Consider the following 19,334-nt stretch of genomic DNA (forward strand, 5'->3'; position numbering starts at 1 on the left):
GGTATAACAATTGTAAATATTTATGCCCCCAGCATAGGAGTACCTCAATACATAAGGCAAATGCTAACAGCCATAAAAGGGGAAATCAACAGTAACACAATCATAGTCGGGGACTTTAACACCCCACTTTCACAAATGGACAGATCATCCAAAATGAAAATAAGGAAACACAAGCTTTAAATGATACATTAAACAAGATAGACTTAATTGATATTTATAGGACATTCCATCCAAAAACAGCAGATTACACTTTCTTCTCCAGTGCTTATGGAACATTCTCCAGGATAGGTCACATCTTGGGTCACAAATCAAGCCTTGGTAAATTTAAGAAAATTGAAATCGTATCAAGTATCTTTTCTGACCACAATGCTATGAGACTAGATATCAGTTACAGGAAAAAATCTGTAAAAAATACAGGCACGTGGCGGCTAAACAATACACAACTAAATAACCAAGAGATCACTGAAGAAATCAAAGAGGAAATCAAGAAATACCTAAAAACAAATGACAGTGGAAACATGATGATCCAAAACCTAAGGGATGCAGTAAAAGCAGTTGTAAGAGGGAAGTTTGTAGCAATACAATCCTACCTCAAGAAACAATGAACATCTCAAATAAACAACCTAACCTTACACCTAAAGCAGTTAGAGAAAGAAGAAAAAAAAATTAGCAGAAGGAAAGAAATCATAAAGACCAGATCTGAAATAAATGAAAAAGAAATGAAGGAAAAGATAACAAAGATCAATAAAACTAAAAGCTGGTTATTTGAGAAGATAAACAAAATTGATAAACACTTAGCCAGAGTCATCAAGAAAAAAAGGGAGAAGACAAATCAATAGAATTAGAAATGAAAAAGGAGAAGTAACAACTGACACTTCAGAAATACAAAGGATCATGAGAGATTACTAGAGGCAACTATATGCCAATAAAATGGACAACCTGGAAGAAATGGACAAATTCTTAGAAAAACACAACCTTCTGAGACTGAACCAGGAAGAAATAGAAAATAAAAAACAGACCAATCACAAGCACTGATTGAAACTGTGATTATAAATCTTCCAACAAACAAAAGCCCAGGACCAGATGGCCTCACAGGTGAATTATGTCACACATTTAGAGAAGAGATAACACCTATCCTTCTCAAACTCTTCCAAAATATAGCAGAGGGAGGAACACTCCCATATTCATTCTATGAAGCCACCATCACCCTGATACCAGAACCAAACAAAGATGCCACACACACACACACACACACACACACACAAACCACAGGCTAATATCACTGATGAACAGAGATGCAAAAATCCTCAAGAAAATACTAGCAAACAGAATCTAACAGCACATTAAAAGAATCATACACCACGATCAAGTGGGATTTATCCCAGGAATGCAAGGATTCTTCATTATATGTAAATCATTCAATGTGATAAACCATATTAACAAACTGAATGAGAAAAACCATATGCTCATCTCAATAGAAGCACCCATCTATGATAAAAGCCCCCCAGAAAGTAGGCATAAAGGGAACTTACCTCAACATAATAAGGGTATGACAAGCCCATAGCCAACATCGTTCTCAATGCTGAAACACAGAAACCATATCCTCTAAGATCAGGAACAAGACAAGGTTGCCCATCCTCAGCACTGTTATTCAAAATAGTTTTGTAAGTTTTAGCCACAGGAATCAGAGAAAAAAAAAAGAAATAAAAGGAATCCAAATCAGAAAAGAAGAAGTAAAGCTGTCACTGTTTGCAGATGACATGATACTATACATAGAGAATCCTAAAAAGGCTACCAGATAACTACTAGAGCTAATCAATGAATTTGTTAAAGTATCAGGATACAAAATTAATGCACAGAAATCTCTTGCATTCCTATAAAGCAATGATGAAAAATCTGAAAGAGAAATTAAGGAAACACTCCCATTTACCATTGCAACAAAAAGAATAAAATACCTAAGAATAAACCTGCCTAAGGATACGAAAGACCTGTATGCAGAAAACTATAAGACACTGATGAAAGAAATTAAAGATGTTACAAACAGATGAAGAGGTATACAGTGTTCTTGGATTGGAAGAATCAACACTGTGAAAATGAATGTATGACCCAAAGCAATCTACAGATTCAGTGCAATCCCTCTCATACTACCACTGTCATTTTTCACAGAAGTAGAACAAAAAATTTCACAATTTGTATGGAAACACAAAAGACCCCGAATAACTAAAGCAATCTTGAGAAAGAAATCCAGAGCTGGAGGGATAAGGCTCCCTGACTTCAGACTATAATACAAAGCTACAGTAATCAAGACAGTATGGTACTGGCAGAAAAACAGAAATATAGATCAATGGAACAGGATAGAAGGCTCAGAGATAAACCCATGCACATATGGTCACCTTATCATTGATTAAGGAGGCAAGAATATACAATGGAGGAAAGACAGCCTCTTCTATAAGTGGTGCTGGGAAAACTGGATAGCTACATGTAAAAGAATGAAATTAGAACACTCCCTGGGGCTTCCCTGGTGGTGCAGTGGTTGAGAGTCCGCCTGCTGATGCAGGGGACATGGGTTCGTGCCCTGGTCCGGGAAGATCCCACATGCCACGGAGCGGCTGGGCCTGTGAGCCATGGCCGCTGAGCCTGCTCATCCAGAGCCTGTGCTCCGCAATGGGAGAGGCCACAAGAGTGAGAGGCCCACGTACCACAAAAAAAAAAAAGAACACTCTCTGACACCATACACAAAAATAAACACAAAATAGATTAAAGACCTAAATGTAAGGCCAGACACCTTCAAACTCTTAGAGGAAAACATAGGCAGAACACTCTATGACATAAATCACAGTAAGAACCTTTTTGACCCACCTCCTAGAGAAATGGAAATAAAACCAAAAATATACAAATGGGACCTAATGAAAGTCAAAAGCTTTTGCACAGCAAAGGAAGCCATAAACAGGATGAAAAGACAACCCTCAGAATGGGAGAAAATATTTGCAAATGAAGCAAATGACAAAGGATTAATTTCCAAAATATTTAAGCAGCTCATGCAGCTCAATATCAAAAAAACAAACAACCCAATCCAAAAATGGGCAGAAGACCTAGACATTTCTCCAAAGAAGATATACAGATTGCCAACAACCACATGAAACGATGCTCAACATCACTAATCATTAGAGAAATGCAAATCGAAACTACAATGAGGTATCACCTCACACCAGTCAAAATGGCCATCATCAAAAAATCTATGAACACTAAATGCTGGAGAGGGTGTGAAGAAGAGGGAACCCTCTTGCACTGGTGGTGGGAATGTAAATTGATACAGTCTCTCTGGAGAACATTATGGAGGCTCCTCAAAAAACTAAAAATAGAACTACCATATGACCCAGTAATCCCACTACTTGGCATATACCCTGAGGAAACCATAACTCAAAAATCGTCATGTACTACGATGTTCATTGCTGCTCTGTTTACTATAGCCAGGACATGGAAGCAAGCTAAGTGTCCATTGACATATGAATGGATAAAGAAGATGTGGCACATATATACAATGGAATATTCCTCAGCCATAAAAAAGAAATGAAATTGAGTTATTTGTAGCTTGGTGGATGGACCTAGAGACTGTCTTACAGAGTGAAGTAAATCAGAAAGAGAAAAAAAAATACCATATGGTAACACATATATATGGAATCTAAAAAAAAAAAATGCTTCTGAAGAGCCTAGGGGCAGGACAGGTGAAAGACACAGACATAGAGAATGGACTTGAGGACATGGGGAATGAGAAGGGGAAGCTGGGATGAAGTGAGAGTGGCATAGACATATATACACTACCAAATGTAAAATAGATAGCTAGTGGGAAGCAGCTGCATAGCACAGGGAGATCAACTCGGTGGTTCTTTTTGTCCACCTAGAGGGGTGGGGTAGGGAGGGTGGGAGGGAGATGCAAGAGGGAGGAGATATGGGGATGTATGTCTATGTATAGCTGATTCACTTTGTTATACAACAGAAACTAACACACCATTGTAAAGCAATTATACTCCAATAATGATGTTAAAAAATAAAATCCTGGGCTTCCCTGGTGGCGCAGTGGTTGAGAGTCTGCCTGCCGATGCAGGGGACGCAGGTTCGTGCCCCGGTCGGGGAAGATCCCACATGCCATGGAGCGGCTAGGCCCGTGAGCCATGGCCGCTGAGCCTGCACGTCCGGAGCCTGTGCTCCGCAACGAGAGAGGCCACAACAGTGAGAGGCCCGCGTACCGCAAAAAAATAAAAATAAATAAATAAAAATAAAAATAAAATCCTGTAGTACTCTTAAGGTTAAGAAAATAAATTTCCCAACAATCCCTTCAAGACAAACTGGTTTTAAAATATGTCTAGGTTACTAAGTTAACTAGACATAGTTACTTTATGTCAGTCTTTTTAAGTGATGGGAAAGTTGGTTATCTTCTAAAAATGATGCATTTACTTTTAGAAATTTTGATCTATAAAACTTCTTTTAAACAAGAATTACATAACATATCCATTTGTCCAATATGTCCACTCCAAATTTTTGGCAAAAAAGCCAAGTTATCTCATTTAATGCTCACATATTCTCTTCTGTATGGCAAGAGGACCTGCATTCAGCTTACTAACAATGGTGTCAGACAATTAAAGTACCATTAATAACAGTGGTATGGATTCAGAATAAATTTCTTGAATTCTCCTGTTGAAACTGTCATCTGATTCTTCAAAATCACTTACAAACCCAGACTCTGAAAATAGTAGCAGAGTTCATGTTCTATATAAGCAGCGATGTGTGGTGTATACACAGAGACCCTGTAGCTTTGCTCTTGGTCAGAGAATTAAAGGCCCAAGTAGTTCAGGAGAAGTCACATAATATCCTACATAATTCCCAAGAGATATCTCCAAAATTATGAGAAGGTATGATCCTTCTAGTACTGGCAACAGGACAGAAGCTGTATTTAAGTCCCTGCCTTGGGACTTCCCTGGTGGCACAGTGGTTAAGAATCTGCCTGCCAATGTAGGGGACACGGGTTCGAGCCCTGGTCCAAAAGATCCCACATGCCGCGGAGCAACTAAGCCTGTGCACCACAACTACTGAGCCTGCACTTTAGAGCCCGCAAGCCACAACTACTGAGCCCGCATGCTGCAACTACTGAAGCCCGTGCACCTAGAGCCGGTGCTCTGCAACAAGAGAAGCCACTGCAGTAAGAAGCCTTAGCACCCGAACGAAGAGTAGGCCCCACTTGCCGCAACTAGAGAAAGCCCACGCACAGCAACGAAGACCCAACACAGCTAAAAATAAATAAATTAAATAAATAAAAATTTTAAAAAATAAAAATAAATAAATCCCTGCCTTGTTCCCAGTGTGGCCTATAGACTTTGCAATGGATTAAAGGGAACTGGCCCTCTTTAGGTGCAGGTCTGATACAGAGGGCTACCAAGGACACAGGACAAGATTTCCCTTTATAAAAATGGGAGTATCTTCATTCTGGATCTGTTCAAAAGGGATCAAAATCACCTAAGTGCAGAAAGCAAAAATGTCACAAAAGTTCACATTATACTGTTCAAGGTGATTAGAACCATTGTGGAGACAAGGTAACTTCTGAAGAAACCTCAACTTAGAGGATTTACCTTCTAAAAGTCTAGTACAAAGGTGTCCAGAAACTACAGATATAGAGGCAGGTAAACCTAATATTATAAATCTGGAAAGATGGATATAGAAATATCTCCTGAGATCTGATATTTTATGAAAAGATTTGGATGTAAAAACGTCCAGATAACTCTTTGCTTTGTTCTGTAGTTAACTTAGGGTTTTTATTTATTTATTTAATTTTAAAATTTTTATTGAAATATAGTTGACTTACAGTGTTGTGTTAGTTCCAGGTGTATAGCAAAGTGATTCAGTTATACATATATAAAGATAAATATATATATTCTTTTTTTACATTATTTTCCATTATTATAGGATATTGAATATATTTCCCTGTGCTATACAGTAAGTCCTTGTTGGTTATCTATTTTACCTATAGTATAGTGTGTATACTTTAATCCCAAACTCTGGTTTTTAAATGTGTTAATTTGGGGGGCTCAAGCAGTCTAACTCACAATTATATCTGCCATTGTTCTTCATACCTTAGCTCTTAGTGAGATAAAAGATCTAAAATCCCAAATATAAACAGGTTGCTATTATACATTTTGTCTGATAAAGATACATAATATAAAAATTTATACAAAATCTTTACTTTGAGACTTCACCAAGAAATGTTCAGGAAAATAACTTTTGTTGAGAAGCATACTTGAGGAATTTTCCCAGGCAGATGTTTACAAACATTTTTATTACAGAAAATTTCTAACACATGCAATGTGAACACAGTAGTATAATGAAACCTTTTGCAACCACCCACCAGAAGCAACCACAGTTCTGATTACTTAAGAGCAATCTCTTAAATGTCCAGAATCTCCTTTGGAAAAAGATAGAGGAGTGACTTCAAGGATTATGATGAATGTAATCTTACAAATTCCTCTGTTTATTGTTTGCTCATACCTTTGCTTTTGCTGACCATTGTACCAACACATTATATAATACATGACATGCATATTTTGAAAAATGTAAATAAAAGGAAGAAATATATGTGGAAATAGTAAAAATAGAATGTAAGCTTATGGAGAGTGGCAATAAAAAGAGAGAGAAAGTTTAGTAAAGTTAATCCCAATATTCACTCACTTTTGGTCATATCACCTATGGTGTCGATGTATACATTATACCCTTGCTCTTCAAAATATGTCTTTAGGCCAGCAGCAGACCTTCAGGCCCTACTACACAACTGTTGAATCAGAATCTGAATTTTAACAAGATGCAAAGGTGATTCAGATGAACGTTCCATTTTGAGGAACACTGCTCTAGATCACAATGTGATAAAGTAATTAATAGTGTGACTTGCCAAAGAAGAAAAAAATGGAAACTCTCTAAAACAAGACAGAACAGGGAATCAGCAAATCAGCTATGCAATATAAATAAATTTCTGTTGATTCTATAACTCTGGAATGCATCAGTTATTTTATAGAGCTAGAAAGCAAAACAAAAAAAATTTAAGTACTATTTCCTGTTTGGGGGGGAGGAGGTCAACATAAAATGTGGGGAAAGATACTATGATTGGCTCTTCTCAGTGCTTTTTCCTGTTCATCTTATGCCTTCTAGTAACCCTATAAGCTGTCACATAAGCTAATATTAAAAGCAACAAATTATACTTTTGTTTATTTCATTTGAATGATGCTCATTAATATTTTGTTATATACAATTGCTCTCAGATTTTATGTGTCCAATTAATATTACATAAAATTATACTTTTGTAAAGGAAACAGCTAAAGGAAGCAGATGTGTGGGTTCTTAAAATGTAGCTGTTATTAAAATTAAACAATTAGCAGTGATATTTTGGAATAATTTCTTACATATTGTATAATATAATTATAAAAGTGGTTTGTCAAGAGGTCTAAATTTTCTTACACTGCCACTGCTTTGAGCTATGAACAAGAAAACACTGGACATAGATTTATAGGAAAGGATATAAAATATAAAAATGAGGCAACATTTTGTATAAATATATGAGACATTGAAAAGTAAGAGAGCCTCATTTTTTTTAATATAGCAAAGAACTATAAATGCATCTATATTATCCTGACATATTTTGACTGAAAGGAGATCATTTCATCTTTTACTCTAATATTTTTTAACTGAAGTTGAATCTAATTTTCAAATGCAAAAATCTCAGAAATGACTTTAGTTAACAAAAACGAGATTTTTCATAAGACACATGTTAATGGAAAGCTCTGTATCCTGTATGATTAATTTATAGTTAAAAGATGGAGTTGAGAATTTTATATTCTTTCCCCCCTTTCCAAATGTTAGAAAATTCTTTTAGTCTCAAAACTGCCTAAATTACATAATTTTTTTGTGTGGTAAAAATCTTAATTAATTATTTTTCTAATTTCGGAACACAGTCATAAACATATAGTTTCAAAATAAGACGTGACATTTATCTAGTTTTATTCTTTACTAATATTTATTTTATTTTTAAAATCAATAAGGTAGAGACATTCTTCTCTGGAAATAAGTAAAACCCAGTGTACCATGCAAATATCTACCCATCAAATATATAAGATTTGACATTATTTTCCAAGTGAAATCTTTGCATAGAGCACAATGGAGAAGCTGAATTTACATTAATTTCTTATCATTGATATATTTTTAAATATTTTAAAAATATTTAATACATGCTAGAATCAAATATTTTATGCATATTATGCAAAATAAGTCTTTTCATAAAAAGTATCATTTTTCATTTGAAATTAAATGCTACGAAATACGAACAGCTTTCTCCCTCAACTATATTTAAGATCTTGTTAACAGATATCTTAACCTTAGCCTGTTATCTTGATTTCTAAGCCATTAAAATTGACCTCTTCTAATCAGCTACTTTAAACTTGAGAAATTGCAAGTTAAATGGAAATATTATTAAATCCCTTTTCCACAGAGAACAAATAATCCCTAAGTGCATCATTTAATGATGAATCTGAATCATGCACAGTAAGTTTAAGTATTGGTAAGTGAATTCACATTTTGAGGAAAGTATTCTTATTCAGTCTGAAATGAATTCTTCAGCTAAGTGAAGAGCATTTTTCTCAATAGAAATTTCATTGAAAATATATATAGATAGGTAGATAGATATTTAAATATTCAAAATGTTCACATGACTGTTCTCCTTCTTTACCAAAGATGACAACTTTCTCATCTTAGGTATTCTTTAGCAATTATGTTCACCTCACAGTGTTCATGTTAAAATCATAGCTCAAATACACTGTACTTCCTTTTAGGCATACCCAGATGGTTGTGAATTTGCTCTTCTCAATTGTGCTTGTGGTTCAGAGAATTAAGATTATCTTTTAGTAAAACTTAAATCTAAAGAAAAGAGATTAATATTGTAAAATGGCCTGATATTTCAAATGGAGTATAAAAAAACAAAAAAGATCCGTGACCTGCCCTTTTATTTCTGTATTTAACTTTTAAAATGTATTTCTGAAGTAGTTTTATTTCTGTTTACTCAAAACAAAATGGATTAAATGTGATACTAACAAATATTTGCTTTTTAAAATTGGGTAAAGATCGGGAGAAGAGGCTTCCAGTGTGTCTCGAGTAAATGAAATCTGTTACATTTAGAAAGAGAACCTCACAGAATTTAAAATCTTATATTTTATTTTCAGATGTAAAATATTTAAAGGAAGAAGATGCAAATCGCAAGACTTTCACGGTCAGCAGCACACTGGACTTCCGAGTGGACCGAAGTGACGATGGCGTGGCGGTCATCTGCAGAGTAGACCATGAATCTCTCAATGCCACACCTCAGGTGGCCATGCAGGTGCTAGAAATACACTGTAAGTAAACGCTACTCCATAACTCTTTATTTGGCGCCAAATCTCTGCATCTACATTTAAAATCATTTCAAAAATTTCCTGAAGTTACAGCAAATGTGCAGCAAAATCTATAGCCAAATGAAGTAAAACTGACCTCATTAGTATTAATCACATTCAAAGGAAAGGAGTCCTTGAGTGATTATCATTCTTGACAAGGAAGAAAAAGAAAGAAGATATCAGAAGGTTAAAACTCCTAATTATCTTCCAAATGTTGGCCAGGAAGAGCGGTAATTTTGGCAGAATCAGTGAGAAGTGGAAATCTGAAAAAGCCTTGAACTTTCTAAATGTAATGTTATTATATGCAAACATGGCTTACCATCTGTTCTTTTAAAATTATACTATTTTATTTCTATTTTTTAAAATATGCTTTGTTTTTATGAACACAGGGGCATATCTATTATGTTTTCTTTATCAACATCATTATTGTTCACAAGTGATAAGAACTAAATTGGATGACTCCAGTGAGCCCGGGCAGTGCTGAATGCTTTGCTGGCATTATCTCAACTCATGTTATCTCATGTTAGGGCATCAGCATAATAGCCTGATTAATAGTTACTGCTCTCTTTACTTGCAGTTTATGGATAAGGGCACTGAAGTTTATAGTGGTTGAATCACTTGGCCAAGTTCACACAACAAGCAAATGGTCAACTTATAATCATGATGCTTTCATACTTAGCAATGTCCTTGGGATATAGCACGTGATCTATAAATATTTATCAAAATGAAAATGAATGAATTGAAATATGTAACATAAAGTTGAAATATGTTATATAAAGTTACTTTATGTAATATAAAGCTGAGTAGAGTACAAAGAATTATATTTCTGAATCCTATTACTTGACTTTTTCCAATATTAGAGATTTTTTTGTTGAGTTTGTTATCTGTGATAAATTACAGTTCAAGTTTAGATTTGTGTGTGTGATGCGAAATTACATTGAACCCTAAAATGTTAACTCTACATATTACTCTTCTAATATGCCTTATTATAGTCTGTTTTTATTTATTTATTCAACAAGAATGTATTGAGTACCTACTATGAAACAGGCATTCTTTTGGGCACTGGGGTTACAGAGGTGACCAAAAAAGGACAACTTTAACAAAACAAACTGAGATTGTCTCCAAGTGTCAAAATCACCACTACCACCAAAGCAACAAACTCCAGTTCGCTTATAATAGCCACTCTAGGTAGGAGTGACTGAAAAGCAAAATCAACAAATACAACATATAGGGGCTTTCCTGGCGGTGCAGTGGTTGAGAGTCTGCCTGCCGATGCAGGGGACATGGGTTCATGCCCCGGTCCGGGAAGATCCCACATGCCGCAGAGCGGCTGGGCCTGTGAGCCATGGCCGCTGAGCCTGTGCTCCACAACAGGAGAGGCCACAGCAGTGGGAGGCCCGTGTACCACAAAAAAAAATAAAATAAAAATAAGAAGAAATAAATAGATAAATAAATAAATAAATAAATAAATAAATAAATAAAACATATAGCATGCTATGTATTAAGTCTGTAGGAAAATAATAAAGCAGGGAGGTGATAAGGAGTGAAGTTAGAATGGAAGTCAAGGATAGTTAATGTGTGTGTGTGTATTAGTATTAACATATATATATAATGCATTTATATATAAATATATATTTTATCACATATAGTATCATTAAATTATATCATTACATACTATATAATAATATTACCTATTAATATATCATTTAAATATATTATAATGTTATATTTATATGAATATATTATATAATATATTATTTCTACTTTAATATATTACATTATATATAAATATATTTAAATGAATATTTAAATAAAATAATATTTTAACTAAATTAATATGTTTAAATATTCAAACAAAATATATACATACAATTCACAGGGAAGAACAAGTACAAAGGCCCTGAGATAGGAACATGTGTGTTGTTTTTATGTTTCTAGAAGCAGAAAGGGTATCAGTGAGACCAATGTAGAGTGGAAAGTAGAGGGTATCATGAGAAAAGATCAGAGAAGTACCAGGAGGACCAGACTTTTTTTTTTTACTTTTTAATAGAGAAAATATCAATTAGATCATTATTTTTAATTATTGTTTGTTGTATTTTAATTATTTTTAGTTTAGTAGTTATTAAATTATTAAATTTTAAAGAATACTTTCAATTATATTAGATTAGTTTCATTAATTTCCTTCCTGTTCTTATTGAAGCAGATTTGAAGACAAACATATTTTAGAGCCCAAACTGAGATTATTTCCAAATTTCAACATTTATTTGCAGTGAGACCTTGCAACGATTACTGAAACTGCTTGAGCTTTGATTATAAACTAGAGAATTAATTTCTGTGAGGACCAAACTAGACAAGTTTATGGCATTCAGTAAGCCTTCAATAAATATCAACTGTCTTCTTTCTTAGTTGGTTTGATCTCGGGTGGCCTTGGCCTGCAGTGGCTTGAAGCAAGATTTTGGTTCCTAGCCAGAGATTGAGGTCAGGAAACGGCAGTGAGAGCGCTGAATCCTAACCATCAGACCACCAGGGACTAGTGACCAGTGACAAGGCCCTGGCCCTTCAGCTGTGTAGAAATGAATTTCCACAGAGATGGAAAGTAGTGAAGCAAGTAAAGTATTTATTAGGAGGAAAAATAGTACAGTACATGTGGATAGACACATGGGTGGACTCAGAGAGTCGTGCCATCATGGTAGTTTGAATCACTTTTATGGGGCATTTCTTCTGGGTTTCCTTTGACCAATCATCTTGCTTTGCCTAGTTCTGCATCTGTATTTGGTATATCTCAGGGTCCTCCTGTGTGCATGCTCATCTCTTAGCCAAGATGTATTCTAGCGAAGAGGCCTATGGGTAGTTGACATCACTTACTATGGGTGGCACCCCCTCCCTTTTTGACCTCCAGGGAACCTTTCTGCACATGTGTAGTCAGGGAAGTCTCCTTGATTTTGAGTATGAGGAATACGTGGTCTTTTATCTGGGCAGGGCCCAGCCTCTTCTGTCGATTGTCCTGCTATTGATATTTTGGAGTTTCTGTCCACAGAGAATGAACTCCAGCTGCTTACCCTGGGGTCCATCTATCTCCTGCCTCAAGTTCAGGCTGCTATAACAAAAACACCATAGACTGGGTGGTTTATAAGCAACAGAATTTTATTTCTCACTGTCTTGGGGGCCAGAAATTCAGATCAAGGAGGAGGCACATTCAGTGTCTGGTGAGGACCCTCACCCTGGCTCATAGCTGGCCATCTTCTATGTCCACATGCAGCAGAAGGGGCTAAGGAGTCTCTGCGATCTCCTTCATTAGGGTACTAACCCCGGTCATGATCTTCCAAAGTCCTTACCTCCTAATATTATCACATTGGGGAATAGGTTTCAGCATATGAACTTTGGGGAAACATTAACATTCAGTCTATAGCAACATTTCTTTTCTATTTCTTTTTTTTTCTTTTTTTTTTTTTTCGGTACGCGGGCCTCTCATTGTTGTGGCCTCTCCCGTTGCGGAGCACAGGCTCCGGACGTGCAGGCTCAGTGGCCATGGTGCACGGGCCCAGCCGCACCACGGCAGTGGGATCTTCCCGGACCGGGGCACGAACCCGTGTCCCCTGCATCGGCAGGCGGACTCTCAACCACTGCGCCACTAGGGAAGCCCTCTATTTCTTTTTATTTAATCAATGTCTTTCAAGTATGGAAAATTATGTAATTTGATGTGTCCAGAGGACCCAGATCACCAGCATTTTAATTTAAACTTTTTTTCACTTATATATAAAGCCAAATAAGATTGTTTAAAAATAATCTTTGATAACTAATTCAACTGTAATTTTCAATATATAATAAAAGAAAAATAATAAAAATCAAGTCATAAGGAATATTAAAGATCACCAGCCAGAGAGCCCCAGAAACCTACCAGTAGTCTAGCAAAATTGGGTTTATTTAGTTTGCTGTGTCACAGAAGACAGCATACCAGATGAATCTCTGGGTGTAGGTAAGAAAGAGTTAGGAGAGACTTGTTAGAGAATTTGGATTTGTTCTAAATATTGTGAAGAGGGTTCTGAATTAGATGCTGTCAGGATTGGGGGCAATTCAGTCATGTGTATGTTGGTAACTTTTACCTACAAAGCACAAATACTAAAACAGAATTAGAATTGCTATTATAAAGATGTGTGGTTAATCATGCTAATTTATGTAGGTGCTGAACATCTTGGTCTGTGTCCCCTTTTAGACCTGGTTATGCAATAAACTTGCCTTTTCTTATTCCACCCCGCAGGCATAGAGTGGCCTTATCTGATTATTGTTTAGATTCTAGAGAATCGTTTATGTCTGTTGAACCTATTTCAGCCTTGCTATAAGATGCCAGTTGTTAGCTTCCAAAGTCATTTTCACTTTCTTGGGAGTCCAAAATGGAACTATTATAAATATATAGTTTCTGAGCATTTTTAGCTGTTCACCATATTTCAGTGTGCATTATTAAGCAAACTGCATGGAGGAAGACAATTTTTATAAAGCTTTACGTGAAAAATGTTATACTTGATGGCCAATTAACAATAACAACTCATTCTGTCATGGTTTAATATGTAAATGGCTGGAAGGCAGAGACCAAATCTATATAAATTATTTTTCCTAGCATTTAGCATATCATCATTCAAGTACGTGAAGTTAATTAAAACTAACTGATAATAATACTTAATGTTCCTTTAGGGATGCAGAACATTCCCCCGGGGTGAACTAAGTAATGGAAAGTGGAGAGAGACATTTAGTACCAGTTTGCATCAAAATTAGAGCAAAGTGATCAAATTGGGTGTGGTCTTCATAAACACCTAAGAATAGTGATAAAAAGATCTCAGTATATATTTCCAGAGACAACAGATCATAGCTCCACATAAATGTACGTTGCAGTATGTTTGATGTGGAAATTCCACGGATGCAGGTGGGGGAAAATAGAAAGAAGAATTGGAAAAGGAAAAAGGTGGTTAATCTAGAATTTATGGGACATAAATTTAGGATTCCACATGATTTTGCAGTGTTCCTATTATGAGTAACTGCAAAGACTGGCCCAAATAGAGGAACAACTTTTTGGACCCCCAGAGCAGAAGAGATGCCATTGTTTTCTGTGGTGACTGACAAGAATAAGTATATATCCCTACAATAATGGGAAGTTATGACTACACCTGAAATAAAAATCCTGTGTTATTGTGGAAAGGCAAGTTTGATGAGAAATAAGACATAAGGGTTAAACACCTAGTGCTAAGGAACACGATGAGAACAAATTGGAGTAGTTATGTTTCTAGGGCTAAATATTTTAACTCTGTTACCCTGTGATGTACAGTTTAGTAGGACTCAGCCTATACAATATATCATAGCAACATTCATTTCCTTATACAATATTAATCTTAAATTTTAATGTCACTGTGATGGAAGAGAGTTTCTTTAAACTTGAAATTTAAGAAAATGTAGATTTTTCACTGTGAACCACAAATACTTGCAAATATCAAATAATAGGTAATAGCATACTTTGCACCTGAGCACTGGAAAAAGCTACTCTATTTTTTTTAGATGGAAATTCTAATTCATCTTCCTATTTTTACACGAATCCCTTTAAAAGAATAATTTTTTGTCTGATTTAATTTTTAGATTAACTGATTGTATAAGTCATATTTTATTTGATTCTCAGTAAGAATATTGTATCTCTACTAACAGAAAGGACTATGTACAAAACACAGAAAAGAAGAAAATAAGTAAATATTCATTTTCCATGTGTGACATTGACAAAATTACATAAAAATCAACTGTTATTGAAAAGGAAAATACAAGAGACAGATTAGTAAAATATTTCAGAATAATGAGTGTTCTGAGAAAGCATTTTGGTACTGTGGCACTGAACTGCCAGTAAGGATAAATAAGAACACAAATTTTAAGTGTATATGTGTTGTAAGGTACATTATATATAATCATGAAATCTTATGCTATCAGTAATATTTGTTTAGTATTTCTATTGTGTAAGTGCCATGCTTTGCCTATAAAATAAGTAACTATACATGCACATCATCAACTTTTAAAACAGTACATAGTTAAAATAAGTTATAGAAGAGAACCTGCTTGTGAGCCTAAACAAATTCAGTGTGAGCAACTGGTAAGAAAAAAAAAAGAAACGAAGGGAGGGAGTGACTTTGGAAGCTGCAGTGTTGAAATTGTGTGTTTTAGATGAGATCAATTAGGTTAATGACTAAAAATAAGAAATGCATTATATATCTTTAATAACGAGAATGCTCCTGGATTCATTACTATAATAATATAAGGAGTTAAACGGTCAGTTTACAGTCCCGATCTTTGCCGTCTTGAGGCTTTTACTTCCGTTCTAGTTAACGTGCAAATAAATAATACAATTAATCCAGTCTCTCTTTAACATATTATATTAAAAATATGTCTAAAAAGATTCCTTTCTTGTTTTGCTCTTTTAGATGGAATTACTTTGTGCCTAGAGGAACTGAATTCTTGACCATACATGTCTATTACTTTTCTGCACCATCTAATATACTTTATCAGTCTACCTTTGGTTCTACTTGTTTCAATAAAATTAGTAAAAAAATAAAATTCTGTGTATAACAGAAGAGATTCAATACAGATGGGTTTGGAGGCTTCTTATTATTTTGTTTATAACTTCATTTCCACTATAGATATACATGATACAGAACAGAAATATTTTCAAATGTAGGCAGATATCCTTCATTAAGTACAGATTTTGGCATTTGTCCTTTTCAATTTATAAAAGATAATTAATTCCCACCTACTCAATCCTCCCTACACAAACCTGTATACCTCTTTAGCCCAGGTCAGCATCTTCTAAATTGTCCTGTGTTAGTTGTATCGACTATGCTTCTACTACTTTTCTATTTATTATAGAAAGCACTTGATTAAATTTTTCAGGCCATATAGGTTTATTACACATAAAGGTGAATGTTACAAGTTGCATTTTAAAATAACGTATCTCACTCATCTGGCATCTCATTTCTAAAATGCTGATTTTCTAATTATTTTGTCTACCACAAATTTTCTATGGTCCAGAGGCACAGAATATAAAAGGAACCAGGAAAGCTGAAATGAAAACTCTCTTTAGATTAAATTTTCCAAATTAAAATAAATGGTTCTTTTAGGTAACAAAATGCCACATTTATATATGAGGATGCCTTGGAAGTATTTTTAATAGAGCCCAAAATATTTCGCAAAGCTCGTGAAATGTGTACATGCTAGAATCATGAAGTGATCTATGTTGCTTAACAAAAAATACATTTAACTACTTTAAGAAAAGTGGCCTAATGTACAACCTCTACTTGAGATCCCAACCTCTATTTTTCAACTTTTTTAAGGAAGATACATTCATTTATTATATTACCCATAGTAATGTATTACTGGCACATGTTGGTCATGAGTTAATTCGTCTTCTTTTATATGATAGGAATATTTTATTTAGTCCCTGCAGTATCAAAATATTAAAAGTAAGTGGATTACCAAATATTTTAAGTGATCTAAGGGCAGGGATTCAAAATGTTACTGTAAAGTTTGTATTATTAATAGAAATAACATTTTTTGTGTTATTAAAGCCCAGTGAAGAGGAGTGTGTATGTTTGTGAGTAGATTCTCAAGTTTAAAAATTAAGAAATTCATAGATTAAAATAATATACTCTCAAGTGGTCTTTCTTAATCAAGTTTATAAAATATGTATTTTTGAAACTTTTTAGAAGTTTTAACATTATTTTAAGCAAGCAAATTAATTTCACAAAAAGACAGTCAAAAATAGTCCCCAAATGATGTGATCTATATATAGTACAGATGTCAATGTATCTTTTGAAGATAATTTTGAGCCATTTTAATAAAGAATAAAATCTGGATAATCAAAGGAGACAGAAATGATTTTGGCAAGTAAAACCTAATATTGAGAAAATAAACATAAATTATTACTATCTAGTATTTTAAACTTTCAATTTAAAAACTAATTCCATTTTATAAATCTATTTTTAAAAGATAGTTAAAAGCTGTTTTTTTTTCAGAGACTGCATATTTAATGCCCCAATACTTTCAGATTGTTCTAGTTCTACTTTCTGAATGAACTATAATACACACGCACACACATTTTTCTAAGAGAAAAGCATATGGTTAGAAAACTACTGTAATCAATTGATATATTAAACTTTATTGTATTAGCTCTTAATATATCAGCAAAGATTGTCTTTACTATTTATGATTTGGGTTCAATAGATTTTTTTTTTAATCAATAGGCTTTATTTTTTAGAGCAGTTTTTAGTTAACAGAAAAATTGATCAGAAAACACAGAAGTCCCAAATACACTCTTATCCCACCTCCTCACAATTTTCCTATTATTAACGTTTTGCATTATTGTGGTATATCTTTTACAATTGATGAACTAATATTGATAGATTATTGTTAACTAAAATTCATAATTTACATTAGAGTTCACTCTTTATGTTGTATAGTTCTTGACCAATGTATAATGTCATGTAGCCATAGTTACAATATCATACAAAATAATTTCACTGCCCTTAAACTCCTGTGCTTTACTTCTTGATTGCTCCTTTCCTCCCCGCAATTTCCTGACAAACATCAGTCGTTTAATTGGCTGTACAGTTTTACCTTTTCTAGAATGTCATATAGTTGGCATTATATAGGATGTAACCTTTTCAGACAGTCCTCTTTCATTTAGCAATATGCATTTAAGATTCCAATATGTCTTTCTGTGGTGTATAGCACATTTCTTTTAATTGCTGAATAATATTTCACTGTCTGCATGTACCAATGTCTGTTTATCCATTCCCCTACTAAAGGATATCTTAGTTACTTCTAAATTCTGGCAATTATGAAAACAACTACTATAAATATTCATGCACAGGTTTTTGTGTAAACATAAGTTTTCAACTCCTTCGAGTAAAAAAGTCATTTGAATTATAATTAAACCACATTTTAGCAAAAGACAGATAAAGTGACCATAAAAAGAAATATGTTTACCTTATACTATATATCTTATTATGGGAAGACCATGTTTAGTTTGTAAGAAACTGCAAACTGTCCTCTAGGGTGGCTGAACCATTCTGCATTCCCACTAGCAGTGAATGAGAGTTCCTGTTACTCCACGTCCTCATTAGCATTTGGGTGGTGTCAGTGCTTCAGATTTTGGCCACTGTAAATAGTGTATAGTGGTATCTCCTTATTGTTTTAATTTGCAATTCAACAATGACATTTGATGCTGAGCATCTTTTCATATGCTTATTTTCCATTTGTGTGTATTTGTTGAGGTGTCTGCTTAGATCTTTGGAAATTTTTAATTGGTTTTATTATTATTATTATTATTATTATTGTTGCATTTTAAGAAGTTTTTGTGGATCTTGGATACCAGTCATTTGTCAGATATGTCCTTTTCAAATACTTCCCTCCTTGTCTTTTCATTCTTTTAACAGTGGTTTTTCTCAAGAGCAAACATTTAATTTTAATGAATTCTAGCTTATCAGTTTTTTTCCCATAGATTATGCTGTTGGTGTTATATCTGAAAAGTGTAAAACCAAACTCAAGGTCACCTAGTTTTTTCCTATGTTATCTTCTAGAAGTTTTATAGTTTTGTATTTTACATTTAGATCTATGATGCATCTAGAATTAATTATTGTGAAAGATGTCAAGTATGTATTTAGATCCATGTCTTTGCATACGGATGACCAGTTGTTCCAGTGCCATTTGTTAAAAAGACTGTCCTTTCTTCATTGAATTGCCTTTGCTCCTTCAGTAAAAGTCAGCTGACTATATTTATGTAAGATTCTTTCTGGCCCTCTATTCTGTTCCATTGATCTATTTGTTTATTTTTTCACCAATATCACACTCTCT

General features: G+C 34.3%; 1 protein-coding gene across 1 annotated transcript in view; it reads left to right on the forward strand.

Annotated features, from left to right (window-relative positions):
• The window catches only part of CADM2 (cell adhesion molecule 2), a 244,143-nt gene that overhangs the window by 105,015 nt on the left and 119,794 nt on the right, over positions 1-19,334 (forward strand). The window contains exon 5 of the mRNA XM_060099800.1: positions 9,252-9,422. Coding sequence (XP_059955783.1) covers positions 9,252-9,422 — 171 coding nt within the window. The remainder of the gene's footprint in view (positions 1-9,251; positions 9,423-19,334) is intronic.

This window comes from Mesoplodon densirostris, chromosome 5 (assembly GCF_025265405.1).
Source record: "Mesoplodon densirostris isolate mMesDen1 chromosome 5, mMesDen1 primary haplotype, whole genome shotgun sequence".
NCBI classification, from domain to species: domain Eukaryota; kingdom Metazoa; phylum Chordata; class Mammalia; order Artiodactyla; family Ziphiidae; genus Mesoplodon; species Mesoplodon densirostris.